The 24,259-nt window shown below is 45.9% G+C and overlaps 1 protein-coding gene across 4 annotated transcripts in view; it reads right to left on the reverse strand.

The window, feature by feature from the left end:
* Positions 1–24,259, reverse strand: part of SLC4A10 (solute carrier family 4 member 10) — a 562,469-nt gene that overhangs the window by 325,264 nt on the left and 212,946 nt on the right. For all 4 annotated transcript variants that reach the window (XM_063933638.1, XM_063933637.1, XM_063933636.1 and 1 more), the window contains exon 2: positions 17,559–17,640. In XM_063933638.1, coding sequence (XP_063789708.1) covers positions 17,559–17,640 — 82 coding nt within the window. The remainder of the gene's footprint in view (positions 1–17,558; positions 17,641–24,259) is intronic.

The following is a 24,259-nucleotide window of genomic DNA, read 5'->3' on the forward strand; positions in this document are numbered from 1 at the left end:
AATGTAATAATTTGATTTTCCTGCCGTTTGAGTTCCAACACCCGGCTGGAACCGGGATGTGCGTTCCACCTCCCGTGATCATCAGCGGAAGTGGAGAGGACTTGCGTTCCACCGCTATTCTGTATTCCACCTCCGCGATCGTCAGCGGAAGTAGGGAGGATTTGCGTCCACTGTCAATCCGGAACCGGAAGTGTGCGTTCCATACGCCGCCGATGTGAATGGAGGATGATAGAATATTCTTAAAAGCTCCATTTTATGTTCCATCTTACTTTCAAAAAGGAGACTGTACAACTTTTTTTTCCTCTTTATATCTTGACACAGTTGATTTTCCCAATCATATGAACATATAAGTTGCCCAAAATAAATCTACATGGTACTTTATATTCCCATGAAGTCCTTCCCTACCGGCAACATTATATCTCATTGTGACATGCAAAGAGAGAAAAGAATAAAGACAATTAGGAAAAAGAGTTGACATAATTAGTTATCATATTACATCATAAACCATTTTACTTCGAAGTCCGAATTCAGACCATTAGGAACCAGTGTGTCCAAAGTATATATCCATTCCATTTCTTTTTTCGCTAAACGAACATCAATGTCTCTATTTCTACTAGATTCTATTACTTGATCTATCCCAATAAACCGTTTGATGTTAGATTCAAAATTCTTATGTGATATTTTAAAGTGCTGTGACAAGGGATGATTTAATTGTCCCTTTCGTATATTGTAAATATGTTCAGCCATGCGCGTTTTTAGATTACGGGTGGTCTTTCCTATATATAAAAGTCCACACATACATTCTATAAAATAAATTATGTTTCGTGAATGACAAGTGATAAAACTATTAATAGTATAGGTCTTATTTTTTAAAAGCTAAGTTTTAATACATTAATTAACCCATCAAATTTATTCAGTGCACCCAACTTAATAACCTTCTTCTAGTTCTCTTTTTTGTGTTGTTCCAAAGTCTGGTTACATTAGGGTCGCACCCCCAGAGAGGAAAAAGGTCTAATTTAGACACACGATTATTGGGGATGTTATAAGTTTTCCTTTATACAAGATTTTGATACACCTTTACAAGTGTGCAGATGTACTTCTCCCAACTTGTTTTTGTTCTATGTCAGATATGCATATACACCTGTTCAGGGCTTCGTTTGTGCAGGCGAGGGGGGTGGATGTACTGTACACTCCCACAAGGACAATTGAGGCAAATTACCAGGGAGAATAGAAAGGGATGCAGTTGATACTTAGCATTTCCGGATTGGTGCACCATCTGTCATTGATGTAGAAGCAGATACCACCACCCTTCGTTTTTCCTGAGGGAACCTTGGAGCGATCGGCCCTGAAGAGACTGAAGCCCGGCAGAGACATCTTGTTTTCCGCAATATGGTCGTCCAGCCGTGTCTCCGTAATGACAGACGACCCTGTAATGCCTTACCCTGCGCTGCCCAGAAGGAGGGACAGTTCATCGAACTTGTTTGCCAGTAAGTGCACGTTCAAGAGCAGGATTGCAGGAAGTGCAGCCCGGTGCCCTCAGCGCGACAGCCTCCGCTCTGAGCCCAGGTCCTTCTACTAGGGCCAACACGAGGGCCTCCATCATTCTCTTTCTGGGGCTGCTGATCCGCCCGCCAGTTGCCGTCCGGGCTGTGGGGGGGCCCGCGGTCATCCACTTGGTCATCCATGACGTCTGCATCCCTGCCACACAGGCCAGCGAGGGCTGCAAGGGCCAATAATCTGCCCGCCGACGGACCTCAACGTGATGTAAGCACAGTGGTAGCGCTCCAACTAAGGAGGGCTTCCCTGCTGTATTTGGTCACCAGTGGGGTAGAGAGGGGCAGGGGAAAACAAGGGGAAACAGGTATTTTGGCTGAGCTGCATAGCTCTGAGGCAGCCATCTGCGGCACCATCTTGGATTGTAATCACTATAATCGTTATTGCTATAACCTATTGCTGCTCTTTAATCCAATGGGTATATTTGAAACAAATGATAAATAATATAACTTTGCTTTTTCTGTTACTGATTTAGTCAATTATTCCAGGACAAAGTAGGTTTGTGGAAAGGTGTTAGAATCCAATTCCTATTGTGTAGGTGTGAAAAATCTCAGTGTGAGAGGCCTTTGAAGTAGATTTCTTGTAGGGGTAGTGATAACATGTGTCCTGGCTCCTGCAAATTGAAATAAACAGTAACCCTTCAGAGTTATCTGTTGCTCAGAGAACAGAGGTGAATGATGTCTAAGTGAGGGGCTGGATGGAGCCAAAGATAGTTTGTAGTCCACAGTACCTTGTCTGGGATGTCCAATGCAGAGTACAGTAGATTCCAAACTGAAGGACTTCTCAGTGGAGAGATGCAGAGGTTTCAATCCAGTGTGTATCTCAGCGCAGGAATGCAATCCGTTGGTTTTGATGATATGTCCGCGTAGAGTAGTACAAGTTAAAGGTAAGTTCTTGGATATTTATGATGATTCATAGGTCAGTTGTGGTGAATTTAAGCTGTTTTATGAAGATGATCAGGAGCATGCAAAAGGTGAGGCAGCCATCTTGGCTGGCAGCACTGATCACAGCTCTTCATCTTTCCACAATAGGTCCATGATCATTTTCAACCTTATGCCCTTAATCCAACCCTTAATGCTCCTTCACATGCTCCTTGCTTTTTGGGCTAAGATCAGGTGTAGATGCCTATAAATGCTGTAGGTCTTAAAAGCAACCCAAGCAGACTATATGCCTTCAGCTGGTTATGTGGCCAAGAGGACGGCTGCCTGAAGTCCAAGGAGCTACATGACCCTGATGATACCTGAGCAATGGTTGCTCAATAAGTCATTGGTGATTGTGACTCAGCTTTGCACTACTTACTGTATGTACTTTTTATTTTTCAGGTAGAACCATTTTTCAAGAGGTCAATCTAGCTTTTCCCTTGTTAGGAGTCTTTTGGTTCTAGAAGGATGGGGAAAAAAGGAGTCACTCTTCTATAGGAGCATGTCCTAGTTGCAAGCCCCCAGCACAGTTTTTGCACTGCACTGGGTGATGAAACATGAACCTTTGGCTTCAAATAAATAAATATCTCCTATATAATAGCCCAGATCTGTCACTCTGTCTGTGTGTATAACGCTGGGCATGGCTAGGAGCTCTCATTGGGTTAGCAGCAGGTCTCTCACACCCAGTCCACAGCTGATTGGGTGAGAAACGCCCTCCCACACAGGTTACATGATCCAATCGGAGGCTCTGACCTTTGGCTGCTGTGTGTTCGCAGAGAAGGATTAACAATGGGGCTGATGGAGCTGCAGCCCCAGGTCCACACCCCAAAATAGGCCCACGGCATCTGCAGCAACATGCCCTCCAACAATTGACACATAAAAATTGGTACAAATTCAAAAAGGGGGCGTGGTCATGGGTAAAGTGGCGTGGCCACGCTCCTTTTCCTATACTTTCAATAGAAGTTTGGAGAGCCAAAAATCGGTACAGACCATAAAAAAGGTACTGTACCTGCCAAAAAGGTACAGTTGGAGGGTATGCCACTGCATCTGCAGCAAGTCTCTGCGCTGTAGATAGGGGGGGAAAAATCCTTTTACTGCAGCATCCTATGTCTTGCTGCCAGTCCAACTGCCCCCTCCGGTATCAACAAACCCCACTCCCTAGCCGCGGCGCAGGTGCAACAAAAGCTGCTGCGGCCACCGGCTTAGATGTTTATGAAAGCGGCGCAGCGGAAGGCTTTTATAGCCCTCCCTGCGTTGCATACTCTCTGAGCCCTGGAGCCAACTCTGCGCGTGATGTCACAGAAGTGCCTCCCCGCCACAGCCACGTCCAGATCCCCAGAGGCCCTGACTCCACAACACAGTACCTGGGCTGCCGGCCTGGAAGCCCCGAGATGGCTAATGTAACGGATAGAGTGGGTGATATCATGGAGGGTAATGTCTGGATGCTGAATCATTGTAAAAGGTGACAGTGCTGTGCAGTGCAGTGGGTGTGCAGTGTCACTGACACTGCACAGCACTCTCACCTTTTACATTGATTCAGCGAATCAGTCAGTTCTGCCAGCCAGTCACTATTAGCGCCGGTGTCCCAATGCGCCGCATTACAGGAAAGTAGACGCACTAAATAAACTACAGCTCCCAGCAGCCCTTAGCGCCAAAGCATTCCGGTGCTAAGGGCTGCTGGGAGCTATAGTTTATTGAGTGCATCGTCTTACCTGTAATTCGGCGCGTTGGGACACTGGCGCTAACAAAAGTGACTGGCTGCTTGGCTGCTGTGCGAGTCTCCGAAAGAGCCACTGCCAAAGGGAGGACAGCAGCTTAGCTGCTTCTAGGAGGAGAAGCAGGAGAAGCATTACCCGCCCCTCCCCACTCGCAGTACCTCCAGGCCCCATCCGCGGCAACCCCACACACACCCTCCAGCACCCACGGTGGCTCCGTACCCCCTCCCCCACCCACAGCACCCCTGCTGCACCCCTGCACCCTCCCCCACCCACGGTGGCTCCGTACCACCTCCCCCACCCACAACACCCCTGCTGCACCCCCGCAACCGCTCCTCCCCCACCCACGGTGGTTCTGGACCCCCACCCGCGGTACCCATGCACCCTCCCCCACCTACGGCACCAGCCCCTCCCCCACCCGCAGCACCCCCACAACCACCCCATCCGTGGCAGTCATGGACCCCATCCGCGTCTCCCCCGCAGCCCATACACATCTGGATTAACTTTTCATCAACTATATTACTGCAGCCATCTCTCTAACCTGTTCCGGATCAATTGTCATAATTTGGACTTTTTTTTACCATCTCTTTTGCAGTACTAAGGTTCATAATAATCAAGGTTTACTATATGGGTATCCTTTTTAGGTTGACAGTAAAAAGGTCAACAGTCAATAAGTCGACCACTAATGGTCACTATGCATTAGATCCACGAGGTCAAAAGGTTGACATAGCAATAGTCGACATACCATATGGTCGACATGCGTTTTTTCACAAAAAAGAAGGTAAACATTTTTCAGCTTTTTCTTACTTTATCATCCACATGGACTACAGATACTGTATCAGATATATTTGCTGTGGTGATCATGTTAAATTCTGAGGATTCTTAATATTTGCAGGTACCCCCTGAAAATGACTATTTTTATGACTGTTTCACAAATACTCTTTCCAGGCACCCTGCACCCCAAGTACAGATGCACAGAGTGGTGACAGTGTTACACCCATGGCCCTGCATCCTGGACTGTGGCACTGCTCGGCCACTCCTAGTTAGGCATTGTATTGCATTGCAGTACATATTGGCCATATGGGCACAGTCTTTATTACAGGTGACAATCTTATATATGAAGTACGTTATTACATTATTTGGTGTGGCCCTGGAAATGTGCTGCTATAACATGTAGGCATAAAACTAGCCCTATTAAAATGAAAGGATCTTCAACAGCTCTGGATTGATGTAAGGTCCTGTAACAGCTCTGGGTTGATGTAAGGTCCTGTAACAGCTCCGGGTTGATGTAAGGTCCTGTAACAGCTTTGGATTGATGTATGGTCCTGTAACAGCTCTGGATTGATGTAAGGTCCTGTAACAGCTCTGGATTGATGTAAGGTCCTGTAACAGCTCTGGGTTGATGTAAGGTCCTGTAACAGCTCTGGATTGATGTAAGGTCCTGTAACAGCTTTGGGTTGATGTATGGTCCTGTAACAGCTCTGGATTGATGTAAGGTCCTGTAACAGCTCTGGATTGATGTAAGGTCCTGTAACAGCTCTGGGTTGATGTAAGGTCCTGTAACAGCTCTGGATTGATGTAAGGTCCTGTAACAGCTTTGGATTGATGTATGGTCCTGTAACAGCTCTGGATTGATGTAAGGTCCTGTAACAGCTCTGGATTGATGTAAGGTCCTGTAACAGCTCTGGATTGATGTAAGGTCCTGGAACAGCTCTGGGTTGATGTAAGGTCCTGTAACAGCTCTGGATTGATGTAAGGTCCTATAACAGCTTTGGATTGATGTATGGTCCTGTAATAGCTCTGGATTGATGTATGTCCTCCTGTGGTGTGGAAATGGTCTTGTATGGAAAGAACATAATTTAAAATGTTCCTTATACATTTGTTTCTCTCATGTCAATATTTTCACTCTGAAAATTACATTTTGTTTGTGCACTGAAAAAGGCCATCCAGCATTCCATAGTAATAAAGGGACAGATTTATTAAGCCTGGTGAAGTGATATAGTGGAAGGTGATAAAGTAATAGTCAATGAGCTCCTAACTACCATGTTACAGGCTGGGTTTGAAAAATGATAGCTAAGAGCTGACTGGCTAATGCTTTATCACCTTCCACTTTATCACTTCACCAGGATTAATAAATCTGCAACAAAGTAGCCTTTGCACTTTGGTGTAGCCATTGGTGCTTTTTTAAAAGGTCTCTAGTGAGTTCTGATACAATTGCACTATCACGTTAACACGATTAAACTTGTATAGTCATGCACCCCTACAATAAATTATTATGCATAGTAGAAGTTACCTTGGATTTCTGTTACCTGTAGAAAACACACTACTTACAGCCTTACTAGGTGATTCCTCGCGCCTACAGGCGCTATTCACACCGTCATAAGGGGCTACACCCCCTTAACCTTTGTACGCCCTTGTGGCGTGCAATATTTGTATTATATGGAGTATTACCTCCAATCATAATTGTGTGAGTGGTTAATATTGCACGGACAAAGGGCGTGTGATGGTTAAGGGGCTGTAGCCCCTTGCAACGGCGTGGACAGCGCACGCAGGGCATGATGAATCACCTAGTAGGTGCTGTGGTTGGGGGAGTTGTGGGTGCGGGGAAGACATGGATTGGGAGGGGTTCCAGGGGTGCCACGGGTGGGGGAGGGGTGGTTGCGATGGTGCAACGGGTGGGGGAGGTGCTGGTGCAGTGATGCAGCGGATGGGAGGGGGGCGGGTGCTTGGGTGCCACGGGTGGGGGTCCGGAGCCACTGTGGGTGCGGGGATGCCACAGGTGGGGTAGGGGCCGGTGCGGTGGTGCTGCAGGTGGGGGAGGGGTCCAGAGCCAGCGCAGGTGCTGGAGCGGGTGTGTGGGGGTGCTGCAGATGGGGCCCGGACATACTACGAGTGGAGTAGAGGCGGTTAATGCTTCTCCTGCTTCTCCTCCTGGAATCAGCTAAGCTGCTGTCCTCCCTTTGGCAGTGGCTCTCCCAGAGACTCGCACAGCAACCAAGCAGCCAGTCACTATAGTTAGCGCCAGTGTCCCAACGTGACGCATTACAGGAAAAAAGATGCACTCAATAAACTATAGCTCACAGCAGGCCTTAGCACCAGAATGCTTTGGCGCTAAGGGCTGCTGGGAGCAGTAGTTTATTTAGTGCGTCTACTTCCCTGTAATGCGGCGCATTGGGACACCAGCGCTAATAATAGTGACTGGATGGCAGAACTGACTGACTCGCTGAATCAATGTAAAAGGTGAGAGTGCTGTGCAGTGTCAGTGACACTGCACACCCACTGCACAGCACTGTCACCTTTTACATTGATTCAGCGTCCAGACATTACCCTCCGCGATACCACCTAGTCTATCCATGACATTAGCCATCTCGGGGCTTCCAGGCCAGCAGTCCTGGTGCTGTGTGTGGAGTCAGGGCCTCTGGGGATCTGGGCGCAGCTGTGGCAGGGAGGCACTTCTGTGACATCCTGCGGCTCCGGGGCTCAGAGAGTATGCGGTGCAGGGAGGGCTATGAAAGCCTTCTGCTCAGGGCCGGTGCAAGGTCTCTATGCACCCTAGGCAAATGTTCAGCCTAGCGCCCCAGAACCTGCAAAACCCCCACCTTTCGGTAGCGAAATGCAGGTGGCCACTAGGTGGACTAGGGTATATTGCATTATTATACCTATACAGAAAGAAGAAACAACACTCATGGACTTTTAAAGTGAAAAAGTATATTTTCGGGACTTTGTTCACAATATACAGTACTTTTACTTTCAAATCCTTGAGTGATGACCATTCTTTCTGCCTATGTATACATGCTAGCTGGCATGTTGGCAATTGTATAGGACACTGAGGCCAATTTAATTTTTTTTTTTGCTGAGTGCTGGAATAATCTATCTATCTATCTATCTATCTATCTATCTATCTATCTATCTATCTATCTATCTATCTATCTATCTATCTATCTATCTATCTATCCAAACTTTATACACTGCATCTGTATATGGGGTCTGGTGGGATATTTAATTGTATGTGTATACATACATACAGTATTATATACATATATTTTTTGGTCCTTATTGTGTTCCATCCCCCCATCTGTAAGTTAATTACTGACCCCCCCCCCCCCCCCCCTCCTCCATATGTACTGCATACCTCCCAACATGACCCTCCCCAGGAGGGACAGAATGCTCTGTTCCTGGACTTCCATCTTAATTAATGATTGCCGTCACCTGAGGTTAGACACCTTTCTTTTTCATTAACCTTTTCAACACAGGTTATGGCAATCATACATTTAGAGGGAAGTCCAGGAACAGAGCATTCTGTCCCTCCTGGAGAGGGTCATGTTGGGAGGTATGACAAAGGTCATTAAGGAACTTAAGTTCTCATTCAGCATCAGTTGCAAATGCAAATGATCGCGCAATGGGCGATTATCGGCACACCGCGCAAGCGTACACAGCCATACGCAAGATGCGCATGAGCCAAGTATGGCATAGACAATGTACATAGGTATCTGCAAACACATTAAGGATTGCATTTAGCAACGATAAATAGGAGTGGTGGAAGCGTGCCAGTGGGATGGGCATGCAGTTTCTGCAATGTGGGCCGTATTGTGGGCGATGCATTCGCAATATATGCGAAACAGTTTGCAGGAATTGCATCAGCAACACAGGCTGAGTAGCCAGAGAGCTGCGCAGACTGTGGAAGCGCTGATTGCAGCCGCAAAAGTTCCGATGGTCAGGCTAATAATTGCAAAATCACAGGCAGCTAATGGTGGTCTCTGTGATGCAGGGAATGCTGTTAGTGTGCTGCAGGCCTAATTATATAAACTAGTTTTTTAATTGACAAAATATACTTATTTTTAGGTATGTGCTGTATGTTATCATGTGTATGCGCATTTTAGCACAGCGTTTTACACAACTCATTACTATTGCATACCTCCCAACATGACCCTCTCCAGGAGGGACACAATGCTCTGCTCCTGGACTTTTCTCTTAATTTATGATTGCCTGCACCTGTGTTGAACAGGTTAATGGATAAGAAAGGTGTTTCAGCACAGGTGATGGCAATGATCATCTAAGAGGGAAGTCCAGGAGCAGAGCATTGTGTCCCTCCTGGAGAGGGTCATGTTGGGAGGTATGGTACTGTATTGTACCCCGGTGCCTGTGTTTCCATATTATTCTGTTTACAAGTGCAAACCACCCACCAGGCTGTAAGATGTGTACTGTCTGTGGTCCTGTAGAAATCTCCATGGTTTACTTACTTAATAGTTGTTTCCCCATATAATTGGTATGGCTCCTCTTACATCCGGCAGCAGCATTACAGCGATGCTGCAGGTGCAGACATGTAGTCAGGTGCTGCTTGCTGCTAGAGAGTCAGAATCAGGACTATGGGGAGCGGCCGTTGGGGGCGCCCCTTGGGGAGCCATAGTTACATCCGCCTCCTATGTGCCTTCATATGACATGATGTTACACTTGTTAGCACGTAGGAAGCCTGATAGCGACGGCTGCACCTGATTAGACCCAGCGCAGTGTAAGGAGGAGGCCGCACACAGAGTCATCCTTCAGTTTTTTGCTAGATGAATTTAGTGGCGCCCTCCAGGAGCCGGCGCCCCTAGGCAGCCGCCTAAAGCTGCCTAATGGTAGAGCCGGCCCTGCTTCTGCTGCGCCGCTTTCATACACATCTATGCCGGTGGCAGCAGCAGCTTTTGTTCCACCTGCGCCGCGACTAGGGAGTGGAGATTGTTGATGCCGGAGGGGGCAGGACGCTGCAGTAAAAATAAGAATTTACTTACCGATAATTCTATTTCTCATAGTCCGTAGTGGATGCTGGGGACTCCGAAAGGACCATGGGGAATAGCGGCTCCGCAGGAGACTGGGCACAAAGTAAAAGCTTTAGGACTAGCTGGTGTGCACTGGCTCCTCCCCCTATGACCCTCCTCCAAGCCTCAGTTAGGATACTGTGCCCGGACGAGCGTACACAATAAGGAAGGATTTTGAATCCCGGGTAAGACTCATTACCAGCCACACCAATCACACCGTACAACTTGTGATCTGAACCCAGTTAACAGCATGATAACAGAAGGAGCCTCTGAAAAGATGGCTCACAACAACAATAACCCGATTTTTGTAACAATAACTATGTACAAGTAATGCAGACAATCCGCACTTGGGATGGGCGCCCAGCATCCACTACGGACTATGAGAAATAGAATTATCGGTAAGTAAATTCTTATTTTCTCTAACGTCCTAGTGGATGCTGGGGACTCCGAAAGGACCATGGGGATTATACCAAAGCTCCCAAACGGGCGGGAGAGTGCGGATGACTCTGCAGCACCGAATGAGAGAACTCCAGGTCCTCCTCAGCCAGGGTATCAAATTTGTAGAATTTAGCAAACGTGTTTGCCCCTGACCAAGTAGCTGCTCGGCAAAGTTGTAAAGCCGAGACCCCTCGGGCAGCCGCCCAAGATGAGCCCACTTTCCGTGTGGAATGGGCTTTTATAGATTTTGGCTGTGGCAGGCCTGCCACAGAATGTGCAAGCTGAATTGTACTACAAATCCAACGAGCAATCGTCTGCTTAGAAGCAGGAGCACCCAGCTTGTTGAGTGCATACAGGATAAACAGCGAGTCAGATTTTCTGACTCCAGCCGTCCTGGAAACATATATTTTCAGGGCCCTGACTACGTCCAGCAACTTGGAATCCTCCAAGTCCCTAGTAGCCGCAGGCACCACGATAGGTTGGTTTAAGTGAAATGCTGAAACCACCTTAGGGAGAAATTGAGGACGAGTCCTCAATTATGCCCTGTCCGTATGAAAAATTAGGTAAGGGCTTTTATAGGATAAAGCCGCCAATTCTGATACACGCCTGGCTGAAGCCAGGGCTAACAGCATTACCACTTTCCAAGTGAGATACTTCAAGTCCACAGTGGTGAGTGGTTCAAACCAATGTGATTTTAGGAATCCCAACACTACATTGAGATCCCAAGGTGCCACTGGAGGCACAAAAGGAGGCTGTATATGCAGTACTCCTTTGACAAACGTCTGAACTTCAGGTACAGAAGCTAGTTCTTTTTGGAAGAATATCGACAGGGCCGAAATTTGAACCTTAATGGACCCTAATTTGAGGCCCATAGACAGTCCTGTTTGCACGAAATGCAGGAATCGACCCAGTTGAAATTCCTCCGTAGGGGCCTTCCTGGCCTCGCACCACGCAACATATTTACGCCAAATACGGTGATAATGTTGTACGGTTACATCCTTCCTGGCTTTGATCAGGGTAGGGATGACTTCATCCGGAATGCCTTTTTCCTTCAGGATCCGGCGTTCAACCGCCATGCCGTCAAACGCAGCCGCGGTAAGTCTTGGAACAGACATGGTCCCTGCTGGAGCAGGTCCTGTCTTAGAGGTAGAGGCCACGGGTCTTCCGTGAGCATCTCTTGAATTTCCGGGTACCAAGTCCTTCTTGGCCAATCCGGAGCCACGAGTATAGTCTTTACTCCTCTCCTTCTTATGATTCTCAGTACTTTTGGTATGAGAGGAAGAGGAGGGAACACATACACTGACCGGTACACCCACGGTGTTACCAGAGCGTCCACAGCTATTGCCTGAGGGTCCCTTGACCTGGAACAATATCTGTCCAGTTTTTTGTTGAGGCGAGACGCCATCATGTCCACCTTTGGTTTTTCCCAACGGTTTACAATCATGTGGAAGACTTCCGGGTGAAGTCCCCACTCCCCCGGGTGAAGATCGTGTCTGCTGAGGAAGTCTGCTTCCCAGTTGTCCACTCCCGGAATGAACACTGCTGACAGTGCTATCACATGATTTTCCGCCCAGCGAAGAATCCTTGCCACTTCCGTCATTGCCCTCCTGCTTCTTGTGCCGCCCTGTCTGTTTACGTGGGCGACTGCCGTGATGTTGTCCGACTGGATCAATACTGGCTGACCCTGAAGCAGAGGCCTTGCCTGACTTAGGGCATTGTAAATGGCCCTTAGTTCCAGGATATTTATGTGAAGTGACGTTTCCATGCTTGACCACAAGCCCTGGAAATTTTTTCCCTGTGTGACTGCTCCCCAGCCTCTCAGGCTGGTATCCGTGGTCACCAGGACCCAATCCTGAATGCCGAATCTGCGGCCCTCTAGGAGATGAGCACTCTGTAACCACCACAGGAGAGACACCCTTGTCCTTGGAGACAGGGTTATCCGCTGATGCATTTGAAGATGCGATTCGGACCATTTGTCTAGCAGATCCAACTGAAAAGTTCTTGCGTGGAATCTGCCGAATGGAATCGCTTCGTAAGAAGCCACCATCTTTCCCAGGACCCTTGTGCACTGATGCACTGACACCTGGCCTGGTCTTAGGAGTTTCCTGACTAGGTCGGATAACTCCCTGGCTTTCTCTTCCGGGAGAAACACCTTTTTCTGTACTGTGTCCAGAATCATCCCTAGGAACAGCAGACGTGTCGTCGGAATCAGCTGCGATTTTGGAATATTTAGAATCCATCCGTGCTGTCGTAGTACTATTTGCGATAGTGCTACTCCGACCTCTAACTGTTCTCTGGACCGTGCCCTTATCAGGAGATCGTCCAAGTAAGGGATAATTAAGACGCCTTTTCTTCGAAGAAGAATCATCATTTCGGCCATTACCTTGGTAAAGACCCGGGGTGCCGTGGACAATCCAAACGGCAGCGTCTGAAACTGATAGTGACAGTTCTGTACCACAAACCTGAGGTACCCTTGGTGAGAAGGGCAAATTGGGACATGGAGGTAAGCATCCTTGATGTCCAGAGACACCATGTAGTCCCCTTCTTCCAGGTTCGCTATCACAGCTCTGAGTGACTCCATCTTGAACTTGAACCTTTTTATGTAAGTGTTCAAGGTTTTCAGATTTAAAATGGGTCTCACCGAGCCGTCCGGCTTCGGTACCACAAACAGCGTGGAGTAATACCCCTTTCCCTGTTGTAGGAGGGGTACCTTGATTATCACTTGCTGGGAATACAGCTTGTGAATGGCTTCCAATACCGCCTCCCTGTCGGGGGTAGACGTTGGTAAAGCAGACTTCAAGAACCGGCGAGGGGGAGACGTCTCGAATTCCAATTTGTACCCCTGAGATACTACCTGCAGGATCCAGGGGTCCACTTGCGAGTGAGCCCACTGCGCGCTGAAATTCTTGAGACGGGCCCCCACCGTGCCTGAGTCCGCTTGTAAGGCCCCAGCGTCATGCTGAGGACTTGGCAGAAGCGGGGGAGGGCTTCTGGTCGTGGGAAGAAGCTGTCTGTTGTAGTCTTTTTCCCCTTCCTCTGCCCCGGGGCAGATATGAGTGGCCTTTTGCCCGCTTGCCCTTATGGGGACGAAAGGACTGAGCCTGAAAAGGCGGTATCTTTTTCTGCTGCGAGGTGACTTGGGGTAAAAAGGTGGATTTCCCAGCCGCTGCCGTGGCCACCAGGTCCGATAGACCGCCCCCAAATAACTCCTCCCCTTTATACGGCAATACTTCCATATGCCGTTTGGAATCCGCATCCCCTGACCACTGTCGCGTCCATAATCCTCTTCTGGCAGAAATGGACATCGCACTTACTCTTGATGCCAGAGTGCAAATGTCTCTCTGTGCATCTCGCATATATAGGAATGCATCCTTTAAATGCTCTATAGTCAATAATATATTGTCCCTGTCCAGGGTATCAATATTTTCAGTCAGGGAATCCGACCAAGCCACCCCAGCACTGCACATCCAGGCTGAGGCGATTGCTGGTCGCAGTATAACACCAGTATATGTGTATATACTTTTAAGGATATTTTCCAGCCTCCTATCTGCTGGCTCCTTAAGGGCGGCCGTTTCTGGAGACGGTAACGCCACTTGTTTTGATAAGCGTGTGAGCGCCTTATCCACCCTAGGGGGTGTTTCCCAACGAGCCCTAACCTCTGGTGGGAAGGGATATAGTGCCAATAATTTTTTAGAAATTAGCAGTTTTCTGTCGGGGGTAACCCACGCTTCATCACACACTTCATTCAATTCATCTGATTCAGGAAAAACTACGGGTAGTTTTTTCACACCCCACATAATACCCCTTTTTGTGGTACTTGCAGTATCAGAGATGTGCAAAACCTCCTTCATTGCCGTGATCATGTAACGTGTGGCCCTACTGGAAAATATGTTTGTTTCTTCACCGTCGACACTGGAGTCAGTGTCTGTGTCTGGGTCCGTGTCGACCCACTGAGGTAATGGGCGTTTAATAGCCCCTGACGGTGTTTGAGACGCCTGGACAGGCACTAACTGAGCTGCCGGCTGTCTCATGTCGTCAACAGTTTTCTGTAACGTGCCGACACTGTCACGTAATTCCTTAATTACGGCCATCCATTCAGGTGTCGACTCCCTAGGGGGTGACATCACCATTATAGGCAATTGCTCCGCCTCCACATCATTTTCCTCCTCATACATGTCGACACACACGTACCGACACCCAGCACACACACAGGGAATGCTCTGATAGAGGACAGGACCCACTTAGCCCTTTGGGGAGACAGAGGGAGAGTTTGCCAGCACACACCAGAGCGCTATATATGTATAGGGACAACCTTACAATAAGTGTCTATCCCTTATAGCTGCTTATATCTGTTATTTTGCCAAATAAGTGCCCCCCTCTCTTTTGTACCCTGTTTCTGTAGTTGCAGGATGCAGGGGAGATTCTGGGAGCCTTCCTACCAGCGGAGCTGTGTGGGAAAAATGGCGCTGTGTGCTGAGGAGATAGGCCCCGCCCCCTTCACGGCGGGCTCTTCTCCCGCTTTTTTCTGGAAAACTGGCAGGGGTTAAATACATCCATATAGCCCAGGAGCTATATGTGATGTATTTTTCGCCAACTAAGGTAAATTCATTGCTTCCCAGGACGCCCCCCCCCCCAGCGTCCTGCACCCTCAGTGACCGGAGTGTGAAGTGTGCTGAGAGCAATGGCGCACAGCTGCAGTGCTGTGCGCTACCTTATGAAGACAGGAAAGTCTTCTGCCGCCGATTTATGGACCTCTTCTTGCTTCAGCATCTGTAAGGGGGCCGGCGGCGCGGCTCCGGGACCCATCCATGGCTGGGCCTGTGATCGTCCCTCTGGAGCTAATGTCCAGTAGCCTAAGAAACCCAATCCACTCTGCACGCAGGTGAGTTCGTTTCTCTCCCCTAAGTCCCTCGATGCAGTGAGCCTGTTGCCAGCAGGTCTCACTGAAAATAAAAAACCTATTTAAACTTTTACTCTAAGCAGCTCAGGAGAGCCACCTAGATTGCACCCTTCTCGTTCGGGCACAAAATCTAACTGAGGCTTGGAGGAGGGTCATAGGGGGAGGAGCCAGTGCACATCAGCTAGTCCTAAAGCTTTTACTTTGTGCCCAGTCTCCTGCGGAGCCGCTATTCCCCATGGTCCTTTCGGAGTCCCCAGCATCCACTAGGACGTTAGAGAAAGGAATTTTTTCCCCCTATCTACAGCGCAGAGACTTGATGCAGTGGCATACCCTCCAACTGTACCTTTTTGGCAGGTACAGTACCTTTTTTTATGGTCTTTACCGATTTTTGGCTCTCCAAACTTCCATTGAAAGTATAGGAAAAGGGGCGTGGACACGCCACTTTACCTGTGGCCATGCCCCCTTTTCGAATTTGTACTGATTTTTATGTGTAAATTGTTGGAGGGTATGTTGCTGAAGATGCAGTGGGCCTATTTTGGGGTGTGGACCTGGAGCTGCAGCTCCATCAGCCCCATTCTTTATCCTGCTCTGGCAACACACAGCAGCCAAAGGGCTGAGCCTCCCATTGGATGTAACCTGTGTGGGAGGGAGTTTCTCGCCCAATCAGCTGTGGAATGGGTGTGATAGACCTGCTGCTAACCCAATGAGAGCTCCTAGCCACGCCCAGCGTTATCTACACAGTCACAGAGTGACAGATCTGGGCTATTATATAGGAGATGCCTTTATGCAGCAACTCAACAGTAACCTATAATATCTTTACAATTTACAGTATAGGGTTATCATATATGTAATGTGATAAGACCTACAGTATGTTGCCACATGTAACAATGCTCTGTTATTGTGTGTATATTGGTTGATTGGAGATCAATATCTGGCTGCAGAATCATTATTCCATATGCTAATATGTAATATAACTTGCATACATCCTGTGGTGTGTAAATAATTGTCACTTTCCAAATTTTGAGCTAAATCCATGCCTTAAGAATTTTGTAAATACACAAGGAGATCAGAGGTTATTAGCTAACAAAGTGAAAAAGTTACTATCATTTAGAAACCAATTATGTTTGAATAACAAGGCACTTCCTTTTAATGCATGAATACCAACAGCAAAACAAGCATAACAATATAAATATATAAAACATGTTTATTCTACAAAGAAATGGCTATAAAAAACAAGCTACTGTGGAAGAGAGAAGTGGCACATCAAATTAATATATTGTATTGAAAGAGTTCAATAGAAAAAACTTCAACTATATTAGTAATACCTATTTTTTTCTTTATATAATCTGCCATTTTTATACTTAATACTTTACGTGTTTTTCATGTATTGCTAATTTGAAAATATATTATTTGATCAACATATCTGCAGTAATATTATTTTACTGGCTCCGTGTGCAGTGTGAGCCTTTCTAATATTGGGGCAGATGTATTAACCTGGAGAAGGCATAAGGACGTGATAAACCAGTGATATGTACAAGGTGATAAAGGCAGCAGCCAATCAGTTCCTAACTGTTAATTTACATATTGGAGCTGGTTGGCTGGTGCCTTTATCACCTTGCACATATCACTGGTTTATCACTTCCTTATGCCTTCTCCAGGTTAGTACATCTGCCCCATTGAGCCAAAGTGCTGTGAAACACATAGGTGTAAATTTACTAAGATGGGAGTTCTATTTAATATGTGATGTTGCCCGTAGCAACCAATCAGATTCCAGGTAATATCTTCTAGAAGGTGCTAGATAAATGAGAAGTAGCATCTGATTGGTTGCTACGGGCAACATCCCATCTTGAATAGAACTCCCATCTTAGTAAATTTACCCCCTAGTATTCTTGGATCTGGATTTCCTATTACCAGTTTCTGTCCCTTCTAAGGTTTGCATGAGGATGCCAACTTGTCATTAAACTGCAGCCTGCTATCTCCTTTGGCTCTATCATTGATCTTTTATGCTAGGAGGCTTCTACATAATTGCAAGCATCCATATATATGTTTTTAACTTCAATTATACAGAACAATAATTACAATAGGCTGCACTTCTGCTCCCACACATCTAAAATTTTATTTTATTGCCTGGATCGATGAAAGACCATTGATACTTGCTACAGGTCACTGCACACTGGCACTTTGACAGTAAATAACCCCCGTTGCTATTTATAAAATGTCACATTGATCTTACCTTCCAAATCTTCTTTTTCAAAGTGTGTTTTGAGAAGAGAACGTGTTCCTCCCCTGTCCACGACTGCTTCCTCATCGTTTCTCTGCAAAATAGAAAAAGGAGTAAAACAACTCAGTCATTATACATCAGTCTTCATGTAGTAGTGATAGCTTCTTTTACACTGTCACTCTTTTTTTCTAAAATTTAGAAATTAATCTGTAGTGTACCTACCATTAGCAGACACTGTCCCCTTGTTAATACGGATTATGCGGGGAAGGGAGCTGAATTGATGCAAACTGTTGCATCAATATCTGCACTACTAGCAAGAGAGGAAGTAGGGCCATCTCTATAGATGTAAATGTAGCTAAACAATATCCCCAAATATTTAAAACAGAAAAAATGGTACAAAATAGCCTGAGGCATACAAAGTACATAAACTGCACTATTAGATCTATGCTGCTTATATGATACAGTGGTAAGTGCCTAAATTATCCTCTAAGCCAGTGGTTTCTAAAACTGGGTGCTGTGGTACCCTGGAGTGTCGCTGCACACTTTCAAGGGTGCTAGTCCAGGACCAAATGTAATTTACAGTATGGTCAAAGTGATTGGCAGCAACCTGCACTGGTTCACAGGGTATGGGACTCAGGGTCGACAGTGTCTAGGTCGACACCCATTAGGTCGACACTTATTGGTCGACAGTGGCTAGGTTGGCACGGTCATTAGGTGGACATGAACAAGGTCGACATGCAAAAAGGTTGACATGAGTTTTTCATGTTTTTTTGGTGTCGTTTTCTTCATAAAGTGACCGGGAACCCAATTAGGGCAACATGTCCCCTCGCATGGCTCGCTTAGCTCGCTATGCTTCGGGCAAGGTGCCTCACTCCGCTGCCGCTGCACTCAGCACGGGTTACCGTTCCCAGTAGTAGTCCACATGAAGCGTAAAGTATGAAAAGTTCAAAAAGAGGAAAAAAAATGGGAAAAACGCATGTCGACATTTTCGCATGTCGACCTTGTTCATGTCGACCTAATGGTCGTGTCGACATATTTCTAGTGTTGACCTATTCACTGTCGACCAATGGGTGTCGACGTAATGGGTGTCGACCTAAATGGTGTCGACCCAGATTTTTGCCTGTCATAAAACATGTAGACAAACAGAAGTGCAATCCTGTCCGCCACCACATTCAACAATAACAAACTTTTGGCCTAGAGGTGACGTGAAAAAAATGCAGATAATCCAAGGAGCCATGATTCAGGAAAGTTTGTGACCCACTGGTTTAAACCAAATCTGTTATTTTTAGCCATTCAGAAATATTTTTTTTAAAGTAAAATGATGTATGCTTCACTACTTGCTCAATCAGTTAAATTAAATAAAACCTATATCTACTAATATTATTTTCTAGCTCTGAATTATTTAGCCAAGACCATTTGCAATGCTTGTTCTAAGGGGCCAATATATTAATGTCTTTTTGTTACCAATATTGGAGGATTCTCAAAATGTTAAAGTATATGGGAAATTTAACAACTGGGTACTGCAGCTGATATCAGAGTTATCTGCTGTGTCCAATCTGTTTCCAACCAAAACAGCCGTCCCCATAGTTTTTGATGGAGACTGCAAAAATTCCCTCTATACCAAGCTACCAAAAAGCGTAGCACTAATGCCATCTTTTTCCAGAGAGGGATTTTTTCCCATAGAAAGATGAAGTAGCTGCACATGCACATTAGGAAATTAGCAAAGCTATGCTTCAGTCACTGTCCAGGCAAGAGAGGCTTCATAAATTGTCCAAAAAAAGAATGAATTTTTGTCACAATATAGCGCAATAAAAAAATAAATATATATATATATATATATATATAGTTACTAGGCAAAATTGCAGTACATGATAAATCGCTTTCCTAAGCTTCTACTCAAGTTATCCAAGATCAGAGGTCAAATAAACTACTTGGGCAACTTTTATCCATGTCCTACTAACATAGGAGTGATAGTACTTAGCATTACAGTTATATTGTAATAAATCATGGACATTTATTTGCATTAATTCTTTGTTATTTACATTTGGATTACTGCAGGAAAGTAGATTCCAATTGGATTTATAAAGCAAAAAACATCAAAGGTGCAGGTGTTTGGAATATCCAACTTTTGAATTTATTATTAACAATGTCAAGACATTCTTCACTCTTTGTGTATTTGACATTTCATCAGTATTATATTATGTACAAGTACCATTGGCCGAAGTGTTCCGGGATGCAGTGGTATGGTATACCAGCACTTTGGTACTGACCCGGAAATTGAGGAGTGGCTTGCTGAATGTGTGACAGCCACACATGCAGTGCCGCCTGTCTGTGTAAGATTCACAGTGTTCCACTGCTTCACCAGTGGATTCCTGCAGGTTGGCTGTGGTGCCTCCTCCTGGATCTGCCTTGCTTTATCTCTCTGCTGCTGGTTGTTGGGACTGGTGAACAAGCTTGCCTACCAGAAGGGCAAACCAGCAGAGATTCCTGGACCTCTGCAGGTCCAGGAATCTCTGCTAGTTTGCCCTTCTCCAAGTGCTTCATGATGTTCTCACTGAGCCTTGGGGATCGTGGTGGCTTCTGACCATCATATCTTCTCCTGGTAGGATTGAACAGTGCTTGTGTGTTGTCACACACACACACACTAAATATATATATATATATATATATATATACACACACAGTTTATTCATTCATTCTATTAATATGTCAGTGTAACATACATAAAAAGAAAAGAAAAAACATAAAAAAAAAAACACCAATGGTATGTTACCAGTTAATGTCTAAAATGTCCATAGACCAGCCTAGTAAAAGCACTGGGTACATTATTCATTAAATGGACATTATACAAACCAGCATCATTGCCAAGAGGGTCATTTCATTATCCAGACCTACCACTATACCTGTTTCATATAGTAGATACTTGTTTCAACATCTGAGGAGATACCGACGAGAGCTCTTTTATAATATGTTTCCCAGGTTACATATATGGACGAGTAACACAGTCTAGCTTGTAAATTAGTTATACTACTTGCTCTTCTATAGAAATAAGCTTGCCTGCTCCTCCATGCTGACTGATTAAAGTGGTGCCGAGATAAATGGGGCTCCAGGTTCTTATACTCTGTCTTCAATATGCAGCCTCCATTGAGCAAACTTGAAAATAGACACTTTGTAACAGCTATCCTGTAATTATTCCAACTATGAACGACTAAGATAACTGTTAATCCTGGCGAACGTGTTATTTAACACGTTCATGTACAAAGGCGGCTGTGCTGGTTCCACTGCTGTATTGCTGAGGGGAAGGGAATTCCGACAAAATGCTGCCCCCCAAGTGTTCATCACTAGGCACGCCCACCCCGGTAACGAATTGACTCTATGGGGGGATCGCTGTCACCGCCCAGCTCTCTTGTTGGCCTGCTGCTGCTGTCACCACCTCCTAGCCTGACCACACCTGCTAGAACGCGCTGGATACCAGGGGTACCACTGGTAACCCCACTGCCGGTTTCAGCACATTCAACCACTTGTCTAGCACCACAGGTCACCGGCAAAACCATGCAGAGCAGCTATACTTCCCTTCACTGTTGACCAACTCCCACTAATACCCCTTTTACACCGCCAGCATATAACACGGGTTATTGCACATGAACGTGCATAACCCGTGTTGCTGGTTGGTGTAAAAGGGCCGAGTTGGAATAATCTGGGTCGAGTGACCCGGCATTCCAACTCGGGTAGTTTGCAGGGTTGAACACATGTTCAACCCGGCTTCCCGCTTACAGTGAATGTACGGGCGGCGCTTGGAGATCATGGGATCTCCAAGCGCCATCTCCCGTCGCGTCATTTGCGAAGTCACCAACCCGGGTTGGTAAATGCAGTGGGAAATGGGCCTGACGCGGGTCGCAGTCAGGCTCCCAGCTGCGACCAGCAATATTTGGTCTAAATGAGGTATAACTATCAGTGTAGCCCCTTTTATCTCCTTCTCTCCCATGAGCCTCCACTGCTGCCAGGGACCTTGAGGCGCTGACACTACCCACTGTCACCAATATAAACTAACCATGCAGTGCAGGACACAGTATACACTAATGCTTTAAATAAATATACATGAATTGATGGTTCGCCTTGTGGGGTGCCAAATATAATACAATGTTTACAAGTCTTTTGTTGAGATAATTGCTACCTGCTCCTTCATTGCAGGGATATAGATGACTTTCCATAAAGCACGCATTTTATCTAACAAGATACTTTTTCAAGGAATCCTGTCCTCTGTTTTCAATCCCTTTTTGTTACCTGTGGTCACTCCTCATTGGTTCACAGCGAGAGTGCAGAGTCTAAACGATTTTAACAGATTAAAACAAAATCCTTTATTGTTTTCTATTCCAAATATATAAAATAGCTAAGGGATTTATAAAATCTTACTGAACAGTGAAAATATGACTTAAATATGTGTGTATTGTTAAAATGTGTATATAATCATATATAAAAAGTATTAAAGAAAAATGCACAAAATATATAGATGTACATTAAACATATATAGATGTACTGTACATTAAAAAAGGATCCCAATTCAAAGTCCAAATGTAAGCCATATGGATGGTAGGTTTAAGCTTGTAAATCCATTCAGCTTCTGCTCTGGACATTATTTCTATTAAGTTCCCTCCTCTCCTGGTTCACTAGTTCTATGGTCATGAACTTTAAACCTCTGGGGTTTCTTTTGTGGGCTGTAAACAAATGATCTGACACACTGTGTGTTCTCAGTCCTCTCTTTGTATTGGATATATGCTCCGCAATATGTGTTTTTAATTTTCATGTAGTGCAACCCACATATTGTGAACATTCTAATGACCTCTTCTGTATTGCAATTTAGATGTTTTTTTGCTTGATATTTTGTTGTTCTTAAGGGTCCTACACACCAGAAGATATAAACAACGTGAAAGATGAACAATGTGAAAGATGAGCAATTTCCCTTGAACTTCCCAGAGCCCTGACAAACGAAATTAAATAAAAAAAATAATTTATCAAATGTGTTGAGTCCATTAAATGTACTACAGTAAGTACTGTTTTGAATGTGTAATTCATGTGCAAGGGGTACCGTGGGCCATATAGTGGGTTACACTTTTATGCCTGATGCTGAGTACAGTATATATTACTGGTCCAGAGGGATAATGGACATACTCAGGGACGATGCTAGGGTGTTTGGCGCCCTCATGCAAACTATAATTTGTGCCCTCACTCCCATACTTTATAAAGGAACAGAGCGTCAAAGGGGGTGGTCTCATAAGAAATGAGCGTGACCAGGGCCGGTGCTAGGGTGTTCGGCGCCCCCCTGCAAACTATAAATTTGCGCCCTCCCATATTCCTTTGGCGCGCACCGGGAAAAGGGGTGTGGTCTCACAAGTAAGGGGCATAGCCACACAATAGTACCCCCATTCAAAATTACGCCACAATGTAGCACAATCTTATTCATCTTATACGTAATGCCCCACAAGTAGTAGTAGCGTCCTTATATGTAATGCACCCCAGTAGTAGTAGCATCCCTATGCATAATGCCCCCCAATAGTAGTAGCATCCTTATACATAGTGCACCCCCAGTAGTAGTAGCGTCCTTATACATAAGACCCCCCAAGTAGTAGTAGTATTGTTATATGTAATGCCCCCCAAGTAATAGTAGCATCCTATACATAATGCCCCCCCAAGTAGTAGTATCGTCCTCATACGTAATGACCCCCCTAGTACGCGTTGTTACACGTAATGGCCCCCCCTTTAGTAGCGTTGTTACACGTAATGGCCCCCCCATTAGTAGCGTTGTTACACGTAATGGCCCCCCCATTAGTAGCGACGTTACACGTAATGCCCCCCTGTAGTAGTAGCGTCCTTAAAGCACACATAAACGCTCACAGACATACCACACACACACACACAGACACAATACACACACACTTCCCTCTCACCCTTCACTTACCTAAGCCAGTCTCCCTTTGAGTCTGTACACTATAGCAGCCTGGTCCATGTAGCTCCGCCCCCTTCAGTCCCTTTTAGCCCCACCCCTTCAGTCCCGTGTAGCTCCGCCCCATTTTGTCCCATACACAGCGCTGTCCTGTCACACAGGTGAGGGGAGGGGAGCGGAGGGAGGAGGATTTTAATGCTACAAGCGCCGCTGCCAGTGCCTGACAGGCACAGCAGCAGCAGCAGTGGGGACAGGACGGCGCAGCAGGGAAGGAATGCAGAGTAGGGGGAGCGCCTCTCCGTCCCAGCGCCTCCCTGCACTGCATCCCTTCGCTGAGCGGGTACCGCCGGGCCTGAGCGTGACCACACAATAGTACCCACATTTCACATTACATCACAGAGTAGCATAATCTTTTTCACATTACACCACATAATAGTCTATCTTATTCACATATGTAGTGTCCCTTACGACACAGAGTAGCACACCTTATTCATGTTATGCTACACAGTAGTACCCCTTATACACAATTCTCACAGTAGTAGTGCCGCTTGCTATAAGTTGAGGGGGGGGCCCCGAGTGGAGGTTACAGATACAGGTTGAGTATCCCATATCCAAATATTCCGAAATACGGAATATTCCGAAATACGGAATTTTTGGAGTGAGAGTGAGATAGTGAAACCTTTGTTTTCTGAAGGCTCAATGTACACAAACTTTGTTTAATACACAGTTATTAAAAATATTGTATTAAATGACCTTCAGGCTGTGTGTATAA

The sequence above is a fragment of the Pseudophryne corroboree genome, chromosome 7, assembly GCF_028390025.1.
Source record: "Pseudophryne corroboree isolate aPseCor3 chromosome 7, aPseCor3.hap2, whole genome shotgun sequence".
NCBI classification, from domain to species: Eukaryota; Metazoa; Chordata; class Amphibia; order Anura; family Myobatrachidae; genus Pseudophryne; species Pseudophryne corroboree.